This window comes from Oncorhynchus tshawytscha, linkage group LG10, assembly GCF_018296145.1.
Source record: "Oncorhynchus tshawytscha isolate Ot180627B linkage group LG10, Otsh_v2.0, whole genome shotgun sequence".
Lineage (NCBI taxonomy): Eukaryota > Metazoa > Chordata > Actinopteri > Salmoniformes > Salmonidae > Oncorhynchus > Oncorhynchus tshawytscha.
The window spans coordinates 31,230,639-31,253,199 of record NC_056438.1 but is presented as its reverse complement, the minus strand read 5'-3'; the positions used below and the strand labels follow the sequence as shown (position 1 = coordinate 31,253,199).

At 41.6% G+C, this 22,561-nt stretch overlaps 1 protein-coding gene across 2 annotated transcripts in view; it reads right to left on the bottom strand.

The window, feature by feature from the left end:
• Window positions 1-21,650, bottom strand: part of LOC112260106 (stromal interaction molecule 2-like) — an 84,007-nt gene extending 62,357 nt beyond the window's left edge. Inside the window, exon 1 of one of the 2 annotated variants that reach the window (XM_042328504.1) lies at window positions 20,218-21,650. In XM_042328504.1, the coding sequence (XP_042184438.1) occupies window positions 20,218-20,353 (136 nt within the window). In that variant the 5' untranslated portion in view covers window positions 20,354-21,650. The remainder of the gene's footprint in view (window positions 1-20,217) is intronic. The other variant, XM_042328505.1, reaches the window with a different exon arrangement.
• Between the last annotated feature and the right edge of the window lie 911 nt (window positions 21,651-22,561).

The following is a 22,561-nucleotide window of genomic DNA, read 5'->3' as shown; positions in this document are numbered from 1 at the left end:
GAGAGTTTGCTGCACTGAAAGTAAAGGGGCTGAATAATTTTGCACGCCCAATTTTTCAGTTTTTGATTTGTTAAAAAAGTTTGAAATATCCAATAAATGTCGTTCCACTTCATGATTGTGTCCCACTTGTTGATGATTCTTCACAAAAAAATACAGTTTTATATCTTTATGTTTGAAGCCTGAAATGTGGCAAAAGGTCGCAAAGTTCAAGGGGGCCGAATACTTTCGCAAGGCACTGTATATATATTACACAACAGATGTATTTTTTTGTGGCCCATTCTAAATCAACCTTCCGGTTACTAGTCCAACGCTCTAACCACTAGGCTACCCTGCCCCTCCTATATTAAATAAAAAATAATATCAAACACTTAATGATTTGTATTTGAATAATCTGAATGATGAGGATAAATGACGATGGGAGTTAAAGGTCCCGTTCTGCAATGGATCCAGTGCTTTCCCAGCCGGACCTGATATGCATAATATATATTTTTTAACATTCCATGATTATTGTGGATCTTGTTTCAAACTCAAAGCCAAAAACAGCAGCAGTCATTTGGATGCATTTTGGATATGAAGCGAAGCTGGTTGATAAACTGAATCAGGTTAGTAATATCTGAGGTTGCAGCGATATATATACACTGCTCAAAAAAATAAAGGGAGCACTAAAATAACACATCCTAGATCTGAATGAATGAAATATTCTTATTAAATACTTTTTTCTTTACATAGTTGAATGTGCTGACAACAAAATCACACAAAAATTATCAATGGAAATCAAATTTATCAACCCATGGAGGTCTGGATTTGGAGTCACACTCAAAATTAAAGTGGAAAACCACACTACAGGCTGATCCAACTTTGATGTAATGTCCTTAAAACAAGTCAAAATGAGGCTCAGTAGTGTGTGTGGCCTCCATGTGCCTGTATGACCTCCCTACAACGCCTGGGCATGCTCCTGATGAGGTGTTGGATGGTCTCCTGAGGGATCTCCTCCCAGACCTGGACTAAAGCATCCGCCAACTCCTGGACAGTCTGTGTTGCAACGTGGCGTTGGTGGATTGAGGGAGACATGATGTCCCAGATGTGCTCAATTGGATTCAGGTCTGGGGAACGGACGGGCCAGTCCATAGCATCAATGCCTTCCTCTTGCAGGAACTGCTGACACACTCCAGCCACATGAGGTCTAACATTGTCTTGTATTAGGAGGAACCCAGGGCCAACCGCACCAGCATATGGTCTCACAAGGGGTCTGAGTATCTCATCTCGGTACCTAATGGCAGTCAGGCTACCTCTGGCGAGCACATGAAGGGCTGTGCGGCCCCCCAAAGAAATGCCACCCCACAACATGACTGACCCACCGCCAAACCGGTCATGCTGGAGGATGTTGCAGGTAGCAGAACGTTCTCCACGGCATCTACAGACTCTGTCACGTGCTCAGTGTGAACCTGCTTTCATCTGTGAAGAGCACAGGGCGCCCATGGCGAATTTGCCAATCTTGGTGTTCTCTGGCAAATGCAAAACGTCCTGCACGGTGTTGGGCTGTAAGCACAACCCCCACCTGTGGACGTCGGGCCCTCATACCACCCTCATGGAGTCTGTTTCTGACCGTTTGAGCAGACACATGCACATTTGTGGCCTGCTGGAGGTCATTTTGCAGGGCTCTGGCAGTGCTCCTCCTGCTCCTCCTTGCACAAAGGCGGAGGTAGCGGTCCTGCTGCTGAGTTGTTGCCCTCCTACGGCCTCCTCCACGTCTCCTGATGTACTGGCCTGTCTCCTGGTAGCGCCTCCATGCTCTGGACACTACGCTGACAGACACAGCAAACCTTCTTGCCACAGCTCGCATTGATGTGCCATCATGGATGAGCTGCACTACCTGAGCCACTTGTGTGGGTTGTAGACTCCGTCTCATGCTACCACTAGAGTGAAAGCACCGCCAGCATTCAAAAGTGACCAAAACATCAGCCAGGAAGCATAGGAACTGAGAAGTGGTCTGTGGTCCCCACCCACAGAACCACTCCTTTATTGGGGGTGTCTTGCTAATTGCCTATAATTTCCACCTGTTGTCTATGCCATTTGCACAACAGCATGTGAAATGTATTGTCAATCAGTGTTGCTTCCTAAGTGGACAGTTTGTATTCACAGAAGTGTGATTGACTTGTGTTGTTTAAGTGTTCCCTTTATTTTTTTGAGCAGTCTATATAGGTCAAACCCCTGAGCTGACACCGTTCCTAGGCTGTCATTGAAAATAAGAATTTGTTCTTAACTGACTTGCCTAGTAAAATAAATATATATGCACTTGAAAAGCAAATTGAGGAAGCACTTTCCACGGTTACGTTTTAATATGGCAGGTAGGCTACTCCAGTTGTATGTAAAGCAGATTAATGTGCTTAATTGTAGGAGTTGAAAAATAAGTATATTAGCACTAGAAAGCTGGGATCCCCTTTTTAAAGTGGCCAGTCAAAATTATGTTTTCGCCCCCGTGATTTCACAATGACTGGGTTTATAAGAACACCCATTTCACTAGGCTCATAGGCTATACCAGGACTCTCCAACCCTGTTCCAGGGGGCCTGATTATTAATGATTTGTAAAAGTCACTAAAAATGTTTAATGTTTCTTGCCTTAGTAGACATCACATACTGGGCATCAGTCTCTCATTTCAGTTGAATGCATTCAGTTGTGCAACTGATTAGGTATCCCCTCTCCCTTCATTTAAAAGTGATACTATTCTCACCCATCAGACTATTCTCAATTTAAATCTCGTCTTTGCTTCAACTAAATAATGTGTCAAATTAGTTTTGATTTCGAATGTGCCATTATCATGCACCTGTCGGAACAGAGGCAGAGGCAAAAAAAAAAAGACATATCTGTATGCACTTGAATAGCAAACGCAGAGTTCATTTTTATGCCAGCCACGTAGGCTACTCCAGTTGTGAAGCAAAGCAATGTACTTAATATTTGGAAAGTGGAGAAACAAATATGGCCTAGCAATAGAAAGCTGGGATCCTTCTCTTTTAAAAAGAAATGCTGCGCAATGACTGGGTTTATAAGAACCCTTATTTCATTCCACACATCAACCAGCTGTTTGAGGAGCTGTCTCTCGCTGCGCGACAGCCTATTGCTCTCAAACTCAATGCCAAGGCTCTCCAACCCTATTCCTGGAGAGATACCCTCCTAAAAGGTTATCGCTGCAACCTCAGATATTACTAACCTGATTCAGTTTATCAACCAGCTTCATATCCAAAATGCATCCAAATGGCTGCCGCTGTTTTTGACTTTGAGTTTGAAACAAGATCCACGACAATCATGGAATGTTAAAAAATATATATTATGCATATCAGGTCCGGCTGGGAAAGCACTGGATCCATTTCAGAACGGGACCTTTAACTCCCATCGTCATTTATCCTCATCATTCAGATTATTCAAATACAAATCATTAAGTGTTTGATTTTATTTTTTATTTAATTTTCATTGAAGTGTGATTAAAAGGGACAATAGAGCGCTGAGTACCAGGCCATTAGCAAGTTTGGTAGACCACGAGCACCATTCGTTAACAGAGTGCTGTTTTGGAATGCCTAGCAGTGGTGTAAAGTACTTAAGTAAAAATACTTTAAAGTACTACGTAAGTAGTTTTTTGGGGTATCTGTACATTACTATTTATATTTTTGTCAACTTTAACTTCTCACTACATTCCTAAAGCAAATAATGTAATTTTTACTCCATACATTTTACCCATTACATGTTGAATGCTTAGCAGGACAGGAAAATTGTCAAATTCGTGCACTTATCAAGAGAACATCCGTGGTCATCCCTATTGCCTCTGATCTGGCGGACTCACTCAACACAAATGTTACGTTTGCAAATTATCTCTGACTGTTGGAGTGTGCCCCTGGCTATCCATAATTTAAAAAAAATAAAAGATAATTATGCTGTCTGGTTTGCTAAATATAAGGAATTTGAAATGTCTTGTACTTTTATTTTTAATACTTAAGTATATAGTAGCAATTAAATGTACTTTTGATACTTAAGTATATTTAAAACCAAATACCTTTAGACTTCTCCTCAAGTAGTATTTTACTGGGTGACTTTCACTTGAGTCGTGTTCTATTAAGGTATCTTTACTTTTACTCAAGTATGACATTTGGGTACTTTTTCCACCACTGGTGCCTAGTGACAGTGACAGAACGGTCACATGGCATTTGATTGTGGCAATGACTCAACGTTACAGCCCTAAGTAGGTTATGTGTACTTGATAGACAGCTACTGTACTACTTCCAACAGATAATTGCTATTGCTGCATTGTAAAGTGGATTTCTTATGTGGTGAACCAGTGACACAAAGGAATCAGTGCACACAGCAGTTTTAAAGCATGGTTTCCAAGCCACTATAGTCTGGATGTAAATGTGGGCCTTGAGTGAACAACCTCTTTTTTTCCACACTCCTCTCATCATCGAGTAAGTGAGACAGCAGTCCTGAGAAAACATATATAAACCTTAACGTGTAGCACATGCAACTGTATGACAGTGACAAACAGAAGAAAACATCCCTCCACTCAACCTCTCTTTCTCCCCGTGAGAGAGTATGCTCAGTCGCGAAAAGTGAGTGAGTGTGTATGTGCATAGCTGCGCTGTACAAGCAACAGTGGAGACGGGGCAGAGAGCATGCCTAAGAAATCCACACTGTCCCCATCCCCCACCTCCCCTCGCTGCTGACTACACCACATCATGTGCCCCCCCCCTGCCAAGGGAAAGTCCCTGATATTAGAGGGCACCACTATCCCCATCCAAAAATCCACCTAACACCCTTAACAGGCATGACCTAGCCCAGATACCCAGCACCCCTCTTCTTCCATTCCGACGCTCCATCCAGACATCCACAGCCGTCGTCATTTGACTAATTTGCATAGGGATCTGGTGGAAGTCAAAACATTTTTGCCCTTGTTGGGTTGAAGTGAGTTCACTTTGTGCAATATCATTGACGGCCATTGTAGGGTTATAGAGTGTTGTGTCTCTTTTCAGACCCGCTATACAGTGCATTCAATTAAGTATTCAGACCTCTTGACTTTTTCCACACTTTGTGTTACAGCCTTAATCTAAAATAGATCACATTGATGAGAAGAAAACAAAACAAATCTACACACAATACCCCACAATGACAGAGCAAAAACGAATACGTTCACCTACTCTGCATCTCACAAAGACACAGCAGTTGGAACAAAAAAAATCTCACATTTGGACTCATCAGACCAAAGGCCAGATTTCCATCGGTCTAATGTCCATTGCTCGTGTTTCTTGGCCCAAGCAAGTCTCTTCTTCTCATTGGTGTCCTTTAGTAGTGGTTTCTTTGCAGCAATTTGACCATGAAGGCCTGATTCACACAGTCTCCTCTGAACAGTTGATGTTGAGATGTGTCTGTTACTTCTACTCTGTGAAGCATTTATTTGGGCTGCAATTTCTGAGGCTGGTAACTCTAATGAACTTGTCCTCTGCAGCAGAGGTAACTCTGGGTCTTCCTTTCCTGTGGCGGTCCTCATGAGAGCCAGTTTTATCATAGCACTTGATGGGTTTTGCGACTGAACTTTCAAAGTTCTTGACTTTCTCTGGATTGACTGACCTTCATTTCTTAAAGTAAAGATGGACTGTCATTTCTCTTTGCTTAATTAAGCTGTTCTTGCCATAATATGGACTTGGTCTTTTACCAAATAGGGCTAACTTCTGTATTCCACACCTACCCTACCGTGTCACAAAACTTATCAAATGCATTAAGAAGGAAAGAAATTCCACAAATTAACTTTTAACAAGGCACACCTGTTAATTGGAATCCATTCCAGGTGACTACTTCATGAAGCTGGTTGAGAGAATGCCAAAAGTGTCCAAAACTGCCATGAAGGCAAAAGGTGGCTAGTTTGAAATATCTAAAATATATTTTGATTTGTTTAACACTTTATGATTCCATATGTGTTATTTAATTTCATTTTTTTACAGGTTTAGTTTTTTAGTAAGCTATCTAGATCCTCTACGAGGCTGTGGAGGGATCCAAATTGTGGATTTAAAAGAAAACATGAATTATCAGCATACAATGACACCTTTGCTTTTAAGCCCTGAATTTCTAACCACTTAATTGTATTTGTCAGATCTGATTTTAACAGCTAACATTTTGAATAAATAGATGTGCCGATAGTGGAGAAACTTGTTTTACTCCTCTTGACAGTTTAAAACTTTCTGTACTATTTTACACATAGGGTTACTATACATAACTTGAACCAAAATTCTCCAAAATTGAAAAATTCCAGGCATTTATATATAAACTCCAGTCATACTTTATCAACGGCCTTTTCAAAATCAGCTATGAAAACCAGGCCTGGTGTCCCCGATATTTCATAGTATTCTATTATTTCCAGTACTTGTCTTATATTATCTCCAACGTATCGTCCATGTAAAAAAAAAAAACTGTCTGATTAATAATATCCGACAATGCCTTTTAAATTCTATGCACTAAAGCATTTTGTAAGGGGCCTCAATTTTTTAAACCGACTGGATCTTTAAATTTACCACTTGGCTCATGTTTCAGTAATAATGAAATCAGAACTTCTTGTTGAATGTCTGATAATCTACCATTTATATAGGAGTGGTTAAAACATGCTAATAACGGTCCTCTGAGTATATCAAAAAAAGTTTGGTATACCACATGCCATCAAGCCCTGGAGTTTTCCCAGAGTTAAAGGCTTTAATTGCATCAAGAAGTTCCTCCTCTGTAAATTGGCTTTCACATAAATCATTCTGTAGAGCTGTTCATTTCACATTATTACTAGACAACAACAAAAAATCCATACAATTAGTGGAGATGGAGACAAATGAAAACATATGCTCAAAGTCCTTTACTACCTTTTCCAAAATATCATTTGGTGAATCGTGGGTTACTCCGTCATTCGTAACAAGATTCAGGAAATTCTTCATGGTAGCATTTATATGTTGAAGATGAAAAAATAATTTGATGCATTGTTCCCCATATTCCATCCAGTTCCTTTTATTTAAAAACAAAATACATTACACTTGATATTTCTTGTATAAGTTCCTCCAATTCACTTTGTTTTTCCTCTAACTTATTCTGAGCCTCCATGGTACCGTTTTTAGAGCTATCTGTACTGTTAGTCCTTCAATTTCCTTTGTTAATATGGACTCTTTTGACCTAAATTGCTTTGCTTTAAAGATGAGTACTGAATTGCATGGTCTCAAAAGACACATTTAAAAAGTGTCCCATACAATAAGGGCATCTGCTGTACCTACAGTTGAAGTCGGAAGTTTACATACACTTAGGTCGGAGTCATTAAACCTTGTTTTTCAACCACTTCACAAATTTCTTCTTAACAAACTAAAGTTTGGCAAGTCGGTTAGGACATCTACTTTGTGCATGACACAAGTAACTTTTCCAACAATTGTTTACAGACAGATTATTTCATTTATTCACTAAAACACATTTCCAGTGGGTTAGAAGTTTACATACACTAAGTTGACTGTGCCTTTTAAACAGCTTGGAAAATTCCAGAAAAATATGGCTTTAGAAGCTTCTGATAGGCTAATTGACATCATTTGAGTCAATTGGAGGTGTACCTGTGGATGTATTTCAAGGCCTACCTTCAAACTCAGCGCCTTTTTGCTTGACATCATGGGGAAATCTAAAGAAATCAGCCAAGACCTCAGAAAACAAATTGTAGACCTCCACAAGTCTGATTCATCCTTTGGAGCAATTTCCAAATGCCTGAAGGTACCACATTCATCTGTACAAACAATAGTACGCAAGTATAAACACCATGGGACCACGCAGCCGTCATACTGCTCAGGAAGGAGACGAGTTCTGTCTCCTAGAGATTAACGTACTTTGGTGCGAAAAGCGCATATCAATCCCACAACAGCAAAGGACCTTGTGAAGATGCTGGAGGAAATAGGTACAAAGGTATAATATGGTTATCCACAGAATATGGTTTGCAACTGCACATGGGGACCAAGATCGTACTTTTTGGAGAAATGTCCTCTGGTCTGATGAAACAAAAATAGAACTGTTTGGCCATGATGACCATCGTTATGTTTGGAGGAAAAAGAGGGAGGCTTGCAAGCCGAAGAACACCATCCCAACCATGAAGCACAGGGGTGGCAGCATCATGTTGTGGGGGTGCTTTGCTGCAGGAGGAACTGGTGCACTTCACAAAATAGATGGCATCATGAGGCAGGAAAATGATGTGGATATATTGAAGCAACATCAAGACATCAGTCAGTTAAAGTTTGGTCGCAAATGGGTCTTCTAAATGGACAATGAAGCCAAGCATACTTCCAAAGTTGTGGCAAAATGGCTTAAGGACAGCAAAGTCATGGTATTGGAGTGGCCATCACAAAGCCCTGACCTCAATCCCATAGAAAATGTGTGGGCAGAACTGAAAAAGCGTGTGCGAGCAAGGAGGCCTACGAACCCGACTCAGTTACACCAGTTCTGTCAGGAGGAATGGGCTACCTGAAACGTTTGACCCAAGTTAAACAATTTAAAGGCAATGCTACCAAATACTAATTGAGTGTATGTAAACGTCTGACCCACTGGTAATGTGATGAAAGAAATAAAAGCTGAAATAAATCATTCTCTCCACTATTATTCTGACATTTCACATTCTTAAAATAAAGTGGTGATCCTAACTGGCCTAAGACATTTTTACTAGGATTAAATGTCAGGAATTGTGAAAAACTGAGCTTAAATGTATTTGGCTAAGGTGTATGTAAACTTCCGACTTCAACTCTGTTATGTCAGAAAAAGTCAGTTAGAAATGATTCTGTCCTAGTTAAAAACAAGTTATCATCCAATAGGTTTGATTACATTTCCAATATCCTCAGCAACATGTCAATTCTGTAAGAGTAATATATATGCAAATTATGTGATGATCTGACAGCCTTCTGTCCCCTATCAACACATTTTACATTTTTGGTGCCAGAGAGAATGACATAAGAAATTAAACAAGACGACTAGCTTGATTGAGCCTCCGCCATGTATATCTCACTAGGTCAGGATATTTAAGCCTGAATATATCCACTAGTTCTAATATATCCATGACATTTGTGATTTCCTTAAGTGCATGAGGGTGATAGTTTTGTAGTGTGATTTCCTTTACGGTCCATAGAGGTATTTAAAACCGCATTATAATCTCCCACCATAATAATAGAGTATTGTATTGCTTGTAGGGTTGATTAACAATGATATATATATATTTTCAAAGATATGTCTTAACATATGCATGACCTGTGCCACACCATCTTTAAAAAAAATGTCAAAATGCCAGCGAGTGTGTGTATAAGAAGTATAAGGAATGTGTGTGTGTGTTAGTGTGTTTACATGTTTGTCAATAGTGTGTGTCCTTCAGGGAGCGTACCCGCATCACAAAAGGCAGAAAGAAAGACCGACAGACAGACAGGAGTTGAGCAGACACCAGCTCAGGGATCAACACCTTGTGGAGTGCCGGAAAGGAACAGCAAAAGCCCTGTGGGTCGACCTGTCTGCCGGCCAGCTGAGGGCAGTTTCCTCTGCTTTGACTGGTGCGTATAGGCCACTCACAGCAGGAGGTTAAGTACAGTAGAGCACAGCTGGTGACCTACAGTGCATTCGGAAACTATTTAGACCCCTTGACTTTTTCTACATTTTGTTATGTTACAACCTTATTCTAAAATTGATTACATATTTGTTTCTCAATCTACACACAAATACCCCATAATGACAAAGCAAAAACGTAGGTCTTTGTTGATACACCTTTTGGCAGTGATTACAGTCTCCAATCTTCTTGGGTATGACGCTACAAGCTTGGCACACCTGTATTTGGGGAGTTTCTCCCATTCTTCTCTGCAAATGCTCTCACGCTCTGTCAGGTTGGATGGGGAGCATCTCTCCAGAGATATTCAAATCAGATTCAAGTCCGAGCTCGGGCTGGACCACTCAAGGATATTCAGAGACTTGTCCCGAAGCCACTCCTGCGTTGTCTTGGTGGTATTCTCAGGGTTGTTGTCCAGTTGGAAGGTGAACCTTCACCCCAGTAAGACATCCTGTGCGCTCTAGAGCAGGTTTTCGTTAAGGATATCTCTGTACTTTGCTCTCTTAATCTTTCCCTCAATCCTGACTAGTCTCCCAGTCCCTGTCACTGAAAAACATCCTCACAACATGATGCTGCCACCACCATGCTTGACCCTAGAGCCTGATTGGTGGAGTGCTGCAGAGATGGTTGTTCTTCTGGAAGGTCCACAGAGGAACTCTGGAGCTCTGTCAGAGTGACCATCGGGTTCTTGGTCACCTCCCTGACCAAGGCCCTTGTCCCCGATTTCGCAGTTTGGCCGGGCAGCTAGCTCTTGGAAGAATCTTGGTAGTTCCAAACTTCTTCCATTTAAGAATGTGTTCTTGGGGACCTTCAATGATGCAGACATGTTTGGTACCCTTCCCCAGATCTGTGCCTTGACACAATCCTGTCTCGGCGCTCTTCAACCTCATGGCTTGGTTTTTGCTCTGAAATGCACTGTCAACTATGGGACCTTATATAGACAGGTGTGTGACCTTCCAAATCATGTCCAAACAATTGAATTGGACTCCAAGTTGTAGAAACCTCTCAAGGATGATCACTGGAAACCGGATGCACCAGAGCTCAATTTCGAGTCTCATAGCAAAGGGTTTGAATACTTATGTAAAAGATATTTCTTTTTTCTTTTTTTTTGAGTAAACTTGCCGATAGAGACTTCATGGTCAAGGAAACCAAGACACACAGAGCCAGGTGACTGTTGGGACGTGAGAGATGATCACCGTGAATTTACATGTGACTTCTATTATGGGTGCTGACTTACACTGGGTGACTGCTGGGAAGTGAGAGATGAACACAGACTTCTATTATGGGTGCTGGCTTGAAGTATAGAGGATGTCCTCTATTCATGGGTTCACTGTTATTCATTGCAGTGATCAATTACATACTTTATCTGAAAGTCAACATCCTTAAATCAGGTCATATGAATATAATCAATGGTTAGTATTTACATGTTTAAGTACATGTTAATTAAATGTTTATGCACATACTTATGTCTCATCTAAAGCTGTCCTGATGGCAGCGTGTTGAGTGATTAGATACAGACGGGGCCAAAGTAAGCCATTAAAGTCCAATTATCTCTCCAGCCAGCGAGCACGGTTGAAAGCCGAGTCGGCGCCGTGACGCCAGAGCCCAGCTATGAGGAACACTCGGAGCCTGTGTCCGTGTCACCATCGGGTCAGCCATGCGCCCCGACCCGTATTCCGACCGACATCACTGGGTTCCGACACGCTTATTAACGGGACCACGGAATGGAAAACGCCAGGCGGCTCTCTCGTTGGAAAAAAAACGACTGTGGTCTTTATAAATACACCCTGGTTCCCATTCGGGCCTGGACTCTGGCCCTAATAGGGGTAGCTCACAACCACGCAGCCCCTGATCAAGATCGGAAGCAGCTGTCTATGGTAAGCAGAGCAGACAGTCTGATGGAGGGACGTGAAACTCCAGGCCGTCTCAATGAACGGACTCTCGAGTCAGGGAGAGGGTAACTTACAGTATATGTCATTTTGTCATTTAGCAGATGCCCTAATCCTGAGTGACTTTCAATAATTAAGTTCAGTATGGAAATTGAGACAAGGGGTTGTTCCTAGACACTAGTTTGAGAGGGTGTCTCTGAGTTAACGTCTCAAAAGGTATGGCGTTGATGGCAGTAGACTGAAGCAGAGTTCGATTTGATACCATTGTGTGGTGGAACAGAATGTTTTAATTCAGTTTCAAGTGTTAGTTTCTTCCCGGATGGGTCACTTTTAAAAAAAATAGCATATTCCTCTCTTTAGAGACGGATTGGGTTTGTTTATTTTAACACTAAAAAGGAGCTAAATACACAGAAAGCCACGGAATTGTGAGGCAGTCCATGTTCGCACCGTCATGCCGTCACTTGGAACCCTAAACTGAACCTGGGAACTCACTCTGTAGCCCAGTCGTTGCTGCAGCAGATAGTGTAGTGTCTCTATTTTGGTAGAAAAGGAAAAAGGGAAGCTGAAGAAACGTCAAAGAAAATGAGCATCCTGAAAATGCAAATGCTGAGTCCCAACTCCTTTTTGGCGCACTTCAGAGTGAGAGTCAACAAGCCCTAGGGGATAGGCAAATGTTTACCTTCCTTTTCAAACAAATCACCTTATTAATGCGGCCACTCTGTTCAGAAAGATAACCATATCAATGCTGAGGTGGCCACCGTGCACTAAGTGGGTTTTCTCCAAACTCACAGGCTTTTAGTGGGCTTTTACTAACAATTTTGAGGGACAAACACTAAAAATAGCCTTGAAAATATTTCAGCCTCTTCAAAATGTTGCAAATTTCCATCTTTGAGGAACCCACTCACAAAACCTGCTCCAGTAAAGACAAGGGTTTCAAAGAGTCCAATGAAAGCTTATGTAAAAGAAGATGATGATGGTACAGTTTCTCTCTCTCTTGAGGACTGTCATATTCCCAACGCATCATTTCAGAACTCTGTGTTCCTTTCTGGGAGACAGAAGGAAGGGCTTTGTTTGTTGAAACGCTAAACAAGCTAAATACACACTGGCATTTAAAAGTAAGGAAGTCCACGTACACATTGTCACTCAAGCAAGCCCCAGCCATCAACCAACCAGAGAAACTCACTTACACCCCCCTTCCCTCTCCCCAAACATGAGGGGATGTATTGTACTCTGTTCATTAGCAGGTTTTAAAAAGGACAAACATTGATAGGTTGTTCTGCATCTTTGGTAAGTCCCATAGTTTCACCAGCATAAATGTCAAACATTTGCAGACTTGTACTGAGATTCAAGCTTTCACATACAATGCATTCGAAAAGTATTCAGACCGCTTCCCTTTTTAGAAATTGAGTTTGGTTACAGCCTCATTTGAAAAAAAAAGTATTCTCATCAATCTACACACAATACCCCATAATGACAAAGCAAAAATGGTTTTTTAGAATATTTTGCAAATGTATAACATAAAAAATAAATACTGAAATATCACATTTACATAAGTACACAGACCCTTTGCTATGAGGCTTGAAATTGAGCTCATGGGCATCCCGTTTCCATTGATCATCTTTGAGAGGTTTCCTCAACTTGATGGAGTCCACCTGTGGTAAATTCAATTGATTGGACATGATTTGGAAAGCCACACACCTCTCTATATAAGGTCCCACAGTTAACAGTGCAGGTCAGAAAAAAAAAAAAAAAAAGGTACAAAGAATTGTCTGTAGAACTCCGAGACAGGATTGTGTAGAGGAGCAGATATAGGGAAGATTACCAAAACATTTCTGCAGCATTGAAGGTCCCCAAGAACACAATCCATTTTAGAATAAGGCTGTAACGTAACAAAATGTGGAAATAGTGAAGGGGTCTGAATACTTTCCGAATGTACTGCATAATAAATAGTTCAGTTATAGAAGTTCAGCAGATGTGAGCAATCCACCAACTGTCCGAAATGAAGCACTTCTCATCCCAGAAAGGCTTTTTTAAATCACTAACCACAAACAACCATAACCACTCTGGTCAACCAAAAAACATACCATTCTTCAATTCTCATCTTAGTTTCCTTGAACTGCGAAACATCATTTGTTTCCGCCATTGACACAGTGATGAAGGCCCATGTCTGTGAGGTCAGAGGTAATGATCCCTACTAATGCAACCAAGGTGACTGGGCCAAACATGACTTTGAGGATACAGTTACAGTTGAATTCTGAAGTTGACATAAACTAGTTTTAATGACTCCAACCTAAGTGTTTCAACCACTCCACACATGTCTTGTTAACAAACTATACTTCTGGCAAGTCGGTCAGGACATCTACTTTGGGCATGACACTCAGTGCCTATTTGCTTGACATCATGGGAAAATCAAAAGAAATCAGCCAAGACCCCAGAAAAGAAATTGTAGACCTCCACAGGTCTGGTCCATCTTTGGGAGCAATTTCCAAATGCCTGAAGGTACCATGTTCATCTGTACAAACAATAGAACGCAAGTATAAGCACCATGGGACAATGCAGCCGTCATACCGCTCAGGAAGGAGACACGTTCTGTCTCCTAGAGATGAACATACTTTGGGGCGAAAAGTGCAAATCAATCCCAGAACAACAGCAAATGACCTTGTGAAGATGCTGGGAGGAAACAGGTATAAATGATCTATTTCCACATCGACATAACCTGAAAGGCCGCACAGCAATGAAGAAGCCACTGCTCCAAAACCGCCATAAAAAAAGCCAGACTACGGTTTGCAACTACACATGGGGACCAAGAGAGTACTTTTTGGAGAAATTTCATCTGGTCTGATGAAACAAAAATACAACTGTTTGGCCATAATGACCAACGTTATGTTTGGAGGAAAAAGGGGGAGGCTTGCAAGCTGAAGAACACCATCCCAACCGTGAAGCACAGGGGTGGAAGCATCATGTTGTGGGGGTGCTTTGCTGCCGGAGGGACTGGTGTACTTCACAAAATAGATGGCATCATGAGGAAGCTACATTTGGTGGATATATTGAAGCAACATCTGAAGACATCAGTCAGTCAGTTAAAGTTTGGTCGCAAATGGGTCTTCCAAATGGACAATGAAGCCAAGCATACTTCTGACCTCAATCCCATAGAAAATGTGCGGGCAGAACTGAAAAAGCGTGTGCGAGCTAGGAGGCCTACAAACCTGACTCAGTTACACCAGCTCTGTCAGGAGGAATGGGACAAAATTCACCCAACTTACCGTGGGAAGCTTGTGGAAGGCTACCCGAAACATTTGACCCAAGTTAAACAATTTAAAGACAATGCTACCAAATACTAATTGACTGTATGTAAACTTCTGACCCACTGGGAATGTGATGAAATAAATAAAAGCTGAAATAAATCATTCTCTACTATTATTGTGACATTTCACATTCTTAAAATAAAGTGGTGATCCTAACTGACCTAAGACAGGGAATTTTTACTAGGATTAAATGTCAGGAATTGTGAAAAACGATGTATGTAAACATCCCACTTCAACTGTATGTAGGCCCTATGTGACCAGTTCCCCTCGAAATCCTCTCTCCACTTCCCCCTTTCCTCTGAAAAGAGGCTACATCAAACCAGTCACACAACCTTGGGTAAGGTCTGCAGAAGGTTTAGGCGCCAAATCGTAAACCCTGCACCCTCACCATATGACCCCTAACAACCCAGAAGGGGGCGGCTCGAAACAGCAACCTTTCCCTTACAGCAGGGACACGATACCCATCTGCTGGACCACAGGAAATTCCTTTTTTTTTTTTGTTTACAGCCAGAGGCCATTTCAGGCCAAGGGCATGCTGTTATAAAGTGGCCCACACACATGCCAATGCCTTAAGGGAAAGTCCATACCTAAGTAAACGTGTACATACTTACAGACACACACACACACACACTACTGAAGATGTACACACAACCACATTTTCACTCATGTACACATACACTCACAATGACTAACAAACACACAGTACAAATACAGTACCCCAGTTATGCGTACTCACACAAAATAACTTGACATAAATACAACCAGTCACACACACACACACACACATACACAATTTTTCAGAGGACCGCAGTGCAAAAGGCCAGGTGATCTTCTCAAATGGGCCAGATAGAAAAATTGAATATTCCATCACTTTCACTGAGGCTATTATCTCAAAGCTACAAACCAGCTCCCTTTTACACACTCACACACACACTAGCCCTACAAAGGTACAAGGTCCACTGGGAGGAAACCCCAACAGAGTTCCAACTCCCATGCGATCAGTCATCAGGCTCCACAGTTGATGTTGTGGAAAAGTCAGGGATGCTTTCACGTTATTGGTCAATTGACATCTCACTTTATTTTTAAGGCCCCGGTTTTGTCATTTTAAAATGGACAGGCATGCTGTAAATGTATAAGCGCTGTCTAAATGAAGTTTTTATTGCTTTCACAAATAGCTTCAGATGTCAAAGAGATTGAAAGTTTTCAATACATCTGACTGGGTTTCAAGGCTTATCTTGCATGTGCGGGAAAAAAACTAACAGATTTAACATGCATTTCATGGCCTAGTTTAATGTTTTGACCATTCTTATCCAGTAATATTTCAACTGCGACAAGTGTACGTTCTGCAGAAACGAGCCTCTTTCATCTCACATGTCATCACTGATCCTTATCAACTAACAGGATCTAATGGCATTCACCTAAAGTAATGTCTATGGAGGCCTTAACTATTTGCTCTGGATGAGGGTGGCTGACTCCTGAGAAGAAGCAGGCTTCCAATGACAACTGTTGAACTGATAACCATAATTCATTTAACTGGGTCCATTTCAGTGGAGGCTCATCAGAGGAAGGGGAGGACAATACTCCTCAGTGAATGTCAGAAAAATATAAATAGTAAATATATATATATTTTTTTTACAGTTATCCTTTTTAGATAAAACTATACCAAATATATTCACGTCACCAAAACACACTGCTTTGCAATAAAGGTCTACAGTAGCCTCAACAGCACTCAGTAGAGTAGCACCATGGTATAGCCGGAGGACAGCTCATTTCCTTTCTCCTATGGGTACACGGACTTCATAACAGAACCTATGAGACTCATGGTTCTACCTCGCCCTCCATAGACTTACACAGTAATGATGACGACTTCCGGAGGACATCTTCCAACCCACAGTATCAGCTCTTGCAGCATGAAGTGACACGTTGTCCACCCAATCATTGGATCAGAGAATGAATCTAGTACTGAAAGCTACAGCTAGCTAGCACTGCAGTGCATAAAATGTGGTCAGTAGTTGTCTCAAAGAGAGAGAAAGACAATAGTTGAAAAATGTTGAACAAATTCATTTCTTTAAAAATGGAGAAGCAAGAGAGAGAGCTAGTTTTATTTATTTTTTTCTCACTTTGCTAGTGAATGCAGCTAGATTAGCCTACTGAAACACTTGGCTCAAACAGAGAGAGATGCTATGTTAGCTAGCTGGCTATGGCTATCCAACACTGAAACTCTTCCAAGTCAAAGTAAGGGTTTGGTGTTATTAATGTATTGCCACCAAGGCCCGCCAGTGTAACTGCTAAACTGTAGAGGGTTTACTAATGCATTAGTTCTAGTAGCTATGTTGACTATGATGTTAGCTAATATGGTGACAACGATGTAGGCTGTGTGCTGCATTTAGCGGTTTTGATATGGTTTGGCAAGGAAAAGTTATTTTGCCTAGTCACAGACAGCAGATGTGTTGTGCACTGAAGTCCACAAACGAAGGGAAAAGGTGAGAGGAGGAGAGCGCATAGATGAGAGAAGGAATTATACAACAAACAAAATGTTTATATGTGACTTCTATGAAAGTGAAGAGTGTGCAAAACGGTATTGAATGTTTCACTGTCTGTCACCTTGATAACTCTTAATTTCTCTCTCAACCTGTGCACCTACAGTGTAAAATGTCATTCCTAGACTAGGTTGTAGCAACCTCATGATGGGTATAGGGAAAACTAGAGTCTCATGGATTAGCTTAAACCTATCAATGTTACATTGAGCTGGGTGAATGGAAAATGAATGACAGTCATCCAATATGCTGTAATAGAAATAAGGCCATGCTCATAACAAATAATCATCCTCCATTATCTTAAAATCTCTTAAGGATCGGCCCCTTTTTTTCTCAAATTTTCACCTAAAATGATATACCCAAATCTAACTGCCTGTAGCTTAGGCCCTGAAGCAAGGATACACATATTCTTTGTACCACTGAAAGGAAACACTTTGAAGTTTGTGGAAATGTGAAAGGAATGTAGGAGAATATAACACACACGTTTTTTTTTTGTACCATAATCTTTGAAATGCAAGAGAAAGGCCATAATGTATTATTCCAGCCCAGGTGCAATTTAGATTTTGGCCACTAGATGGCATCAGTGTATGTGCAAAGTCCAATGAAACACTGTATTTCTGTTCAAAATGTTATCAAGACTGCCTAAATGCACCTAACTTGTTTATTCATAACTTTTCATGTTCAAAACTGTGCACTCTCCTCAAACTATAGCATGGCATTCTTTCATTGTAATAGCTACTGTAAATAGGACAGTGCAGTTAGATTAACAAGAATTTAAGCTTTCTGACAACATCAGATATGTCTATGTCCTGGGAAATTGTCTTGTTACTTACGACCTCATGCTAATCGCATTAGCCTACGTTAGCTCAACCATCCCGCAGGGGACCCACCAATCGTTTAGAAGTTTTAAACGTCAACAAGCTCCACTGGTCGATTTCTGTGTTGTAGGTTGTCAACCATTATGGATGATTCCCCTGCTTATACCAACCTCAGATATTTCACAGGGGCCGTAACATATTTGGGAGCATATGCACTTGACCGCCTTCATACCATTCAGTGGAGAAGAGCACTTGATGTCTTTATTCTGACATGGCTCCAAATGTGTGAAAAGCCATGCAGCTACTGTAGCTTGCCTCATTCCAGACCTCACTTATGACGACCCCACTTATCTGTGCTCTTGGTTACCCAATAATCATGTTCTTCTTTCATATAAAGCCGTTACTACTTAATCTGACTTGCCACTCATATCAGCATGTGTGTGAAAGTGACTGCCTTGCCACTCATATCAGGATTTCTGTGAAAGTGACTGTTTAGGAGTCGTTATATTAACCCTGGCATGGGGATTACGGGGTCCACCCCAGTAACAAGGCCTTTTGTTCAGCAGGCTGCTTGTTCCTCACTGATCCTACAGGCTCCTGTCCCGTGAGGGCATGAACCAGACCAACATAATCAGAGATGACAGCGACACAATACTGTAAAACACCATCCTGACCTGATATTAGATTAACAGCTGTTGAATTTGGAGCCGCGAGGAGGAAGTGGTGGTTCGCCAAACTACACTCAGCTCGGGTGATGGGTAACCTTGACTGAGACCTGTGCCAGTAGCCTGTTCCCAAAGCGTATTAGGATTGCTGAACTAGGATCAGTTTTGCCAGTTAGATCATAATGAAGGTGATCTAATATACACCGTCCTAATATTTAGTTGCACCCTCTTTTGCCCTCAGAACAGCCTCAATTCTTCAGGGCATGGACTCTACAAGGTGTCGAAATCATTCCTTAATGCTGGCCCATGTTGACTCCAATGCTTTCCACAGTTGTGCCAAGTTGGCTGGATGTCCTTTGGGTGGTGGACCATTCTTGATACACAAGGGAAACTGTTGAGCGTTTTTTTTAAAACAGCAGCGTTGCAGTTCTTGACACAAAACAGTGCACCTGGCAGCTACTACCATACCCTGTTCAAAAGGAACTTAAATCTTTTGTGTTGCCCATTCACCCTCTGAATTGCACACATACACAGTGCATGTCTCAATTGTCTCAAGGCTTAAATTCATATTTAACCTTTCTCCTCCCCTTCATTTACACTGATTGAAGTGGATTTGACAAGTGACCTCAATAAGGCGGCAGGGTAGCCTAGTGGTTAGGGCGTTTGGATTAGTAACCAGAAGGTTGCAAATTCAAATCCCCAAGCAGACAAGGTACAAATCTGTCGTTCTGCAACTGAACAGGCAGTTGGCCCACTGTTCCTAGGCTGTCATTGAAAATAAGAATTTGTTCTTAACTGACTTGCCTAGTTAAATAAGGGTTCATAGCTTTCACCTGGTCAGTGTTCCTAATGTTTTGTATAGGGGTGACCTGATCTCAGCACTATATGCTGGACAGCACCATTGCCAATGCTTTAATTCAGCCATGCTCAGTTGTTTCAGAATTAAGGTGATGCATAAGAGATTGAGCTGTACTGTACTGTGCCTCACACAGGCCAGCCCGTGTGAACAAACACATGGACATATAGCCTACAGTGGCTAGGTAGCCTACTCCCATCTTAGTCAGTCAAAAATAGTTGCTTCAGGCCGCATACTCTAAGATCATCGGACCCTGGAGGTGTGAAGTTTAAGGTTACACACAAGCAAAATTACAGTAAAGGATGCGCTCCATCGGTTGGTCGGTCGGTCGTTCCCTATGAAGAAATCGTGCATTCCTGCCGTTCCGGCATTCCTTGGCAATGCACAAGAATTTTAAAAAAGGTGACTGGCGACTCCAGGCGCAGTCAGTTTTCCAGCAGGACTGTGCGTGGCATTCCTCTGAGAAAGCGAAGCGGTAAACATGCGTGAATTTTAGGCAACGGTGTGTGTTGGAATAGCACGCTTACCTGTAGTGGCTACAATTGCGGCATCAGACGCACGGTTCAACATATCGTTTGAGTAGCTACTTTCCAATCCCAGTACCGCAGAGATGACGAGTCCACGTAGCAATACAATCACTGCTTGGTAGAAGAAGTAACTCATCGTGAGGGAAGCCACTAATTGTTCTCGGTGTGAAGGGACGATCAATCAAACGATGGCTATGCCAAAATGGAAAGCTTTCTCCAACGATTCAGCCGGGTGCCAAGACTACGTAGAGAATTACGTTTTGGGCAGAAATATTCGAATGTGTCGAGTCACAAGAATGGAACGTCAGACACAACAGTTGTTAGATAAAATGCACCCAACTTAAAAAATTAAAAAACAGCAGTGTTTAGATATACTCATATGGTGTGGTCTATAACAGCAAAAATAGTCTATAGGATCTGTTGGTGTAACAAAGAAATGCTCCACTATTGGCATCTATAATGAATTCTAGGCCTGTCTACAGAAAGAATGATCTAGCCTAATTCAAGTGTTCAAGAACTTCAAAATGAAGATATTAGGAACCTCAAAACTCCATCCGAAAATGACACCATTGTGTGACATGCCACGAAGTAACGTTAGACGTCAATAGATTCCCCTCATGTGTTCCATAAGGATCAATATCAGATTATATATTTTTTTTTTACGATTTAAAAAAAGGTAGCTAGCTCTGAGGCAAACCGGTAGTCTACTTTGTTAAAGTCAACTTCAAAAGAAAAAAAAAGTGCAAATGGATAGTATAAAATCTTTTGTCTGGTAAAAAAAACAAAAACAACAACACGACCAAATAAATAGGCTATAGCTTGCTGCCAAGAAAAATAAACTGTGTATCCACCGCGGTTTAAAGTGCAATGTATCCCGATCCTGATGATTGAATTAAGACAAAATAGTCTCTGTACTCCCACATACAGTATGCACACATCGGGCTTGCTTTCAGCATATTGAGCACGCAGTCAGAGGTCCGCCTCCTCATATGAATGTAGCAAATCCACTCTGCAAAAAAAAAAAAAAGAAGGAAATCAACAGCTTCTCTCTATCGCCCTTCAGTTCCTCCACCGCGTACAACGTTCACCGACTTTTTAACTTAGATTAAAAGTTAATGTCAGGTATTCATGTCTTCCTTTGTCTGCTTCCCCTGGCGTCTCAATTACATACCGGCTGATGCAGATACTAAAACTATGGAGCGGAAGTCGGTATGCAAATCACTTGACATATCAGCCACTGCACATTATTATCTCCCTGATGTGTTGGGGACACGTACGCTGGGTTGATACATTTTAACAATTTATCTTCTGTTTCTCGGGAGTGGGTCTGTAGCGGATACAATGTGTTTTGTTGTAGTTGAACACTGTGAAGATGTCCACGCCGCAGAAACTGGCATTTAGATTTAAACATTTCGGTTTCCCCAGGGGCCTGTCGCTTTGCTGAACTGCATCCAAAAAGCAGAGGAATTCTCCTCAAACATTTCGGGGGAGTTTGCACGTCACGTTGACGCGGATGCTCAGATCGGTTGATTGTTTTCCACTTCCCTTTTTGTATTGCTCCCCAGAGTCCCCATGGCTTGACAACTACCGAATCATCCAACGTTTCCTCTTTGCTGAGCTCTGCCATTGGCCAGATTGTCCCAACATGGCAGAGTGTGATTGGTTGCTCGAGGCACCCCTTTGTCACTTTTGAACGTGCGTGTGTCGTGAGGAAAAGTGTCCCAAGCCTTTATTGATAAGGCAAGTGGCATGCATTTGCAGGCTAGTCTATATGCAGCAGAATATTTAGATTTAGTCAGATGACAGCATATTTCAAACAGCATATTGGCCGCCTCTGCTAACCAGAGCCTCATATGGCTCTGACCTTCACTTTCTGGGTTATTTCCAAAACATCTGCATTCATGGTTTTAAGAACATCGGTAACCAGGCTACAGTATGCTATTATGGTATCTCAATGTGTCCCCATTTAGGCTATACATTTTAATAGACTCATGCATATGCTTCTCTAAATTGAAGTAATGGCAAATGACAGACTAGATGTTCATGTTATAGCCTCAAACACTTAAATTGATGCTTCTTTGAAATTAATACATTTTGTCCACTATTCCAGTAACTGTATCATTACTATCAGCTGGACCACGTTTACAAATGTTATATTAATACCTAAGAGTGCCACCCAGTGAGACGGGCAACCTGATAGTGCCATCTACATGAAATCTTTCAACAACGGCCAGCGCAAGAGTGATGACCGATGGGATGGCAGTCATGGGCTGATGACGCCACATTGCTCCTGTAGAGCATCGTTTCAACATCAAGGGAGCCAACAGTGGTGGCTAGTTCAGGC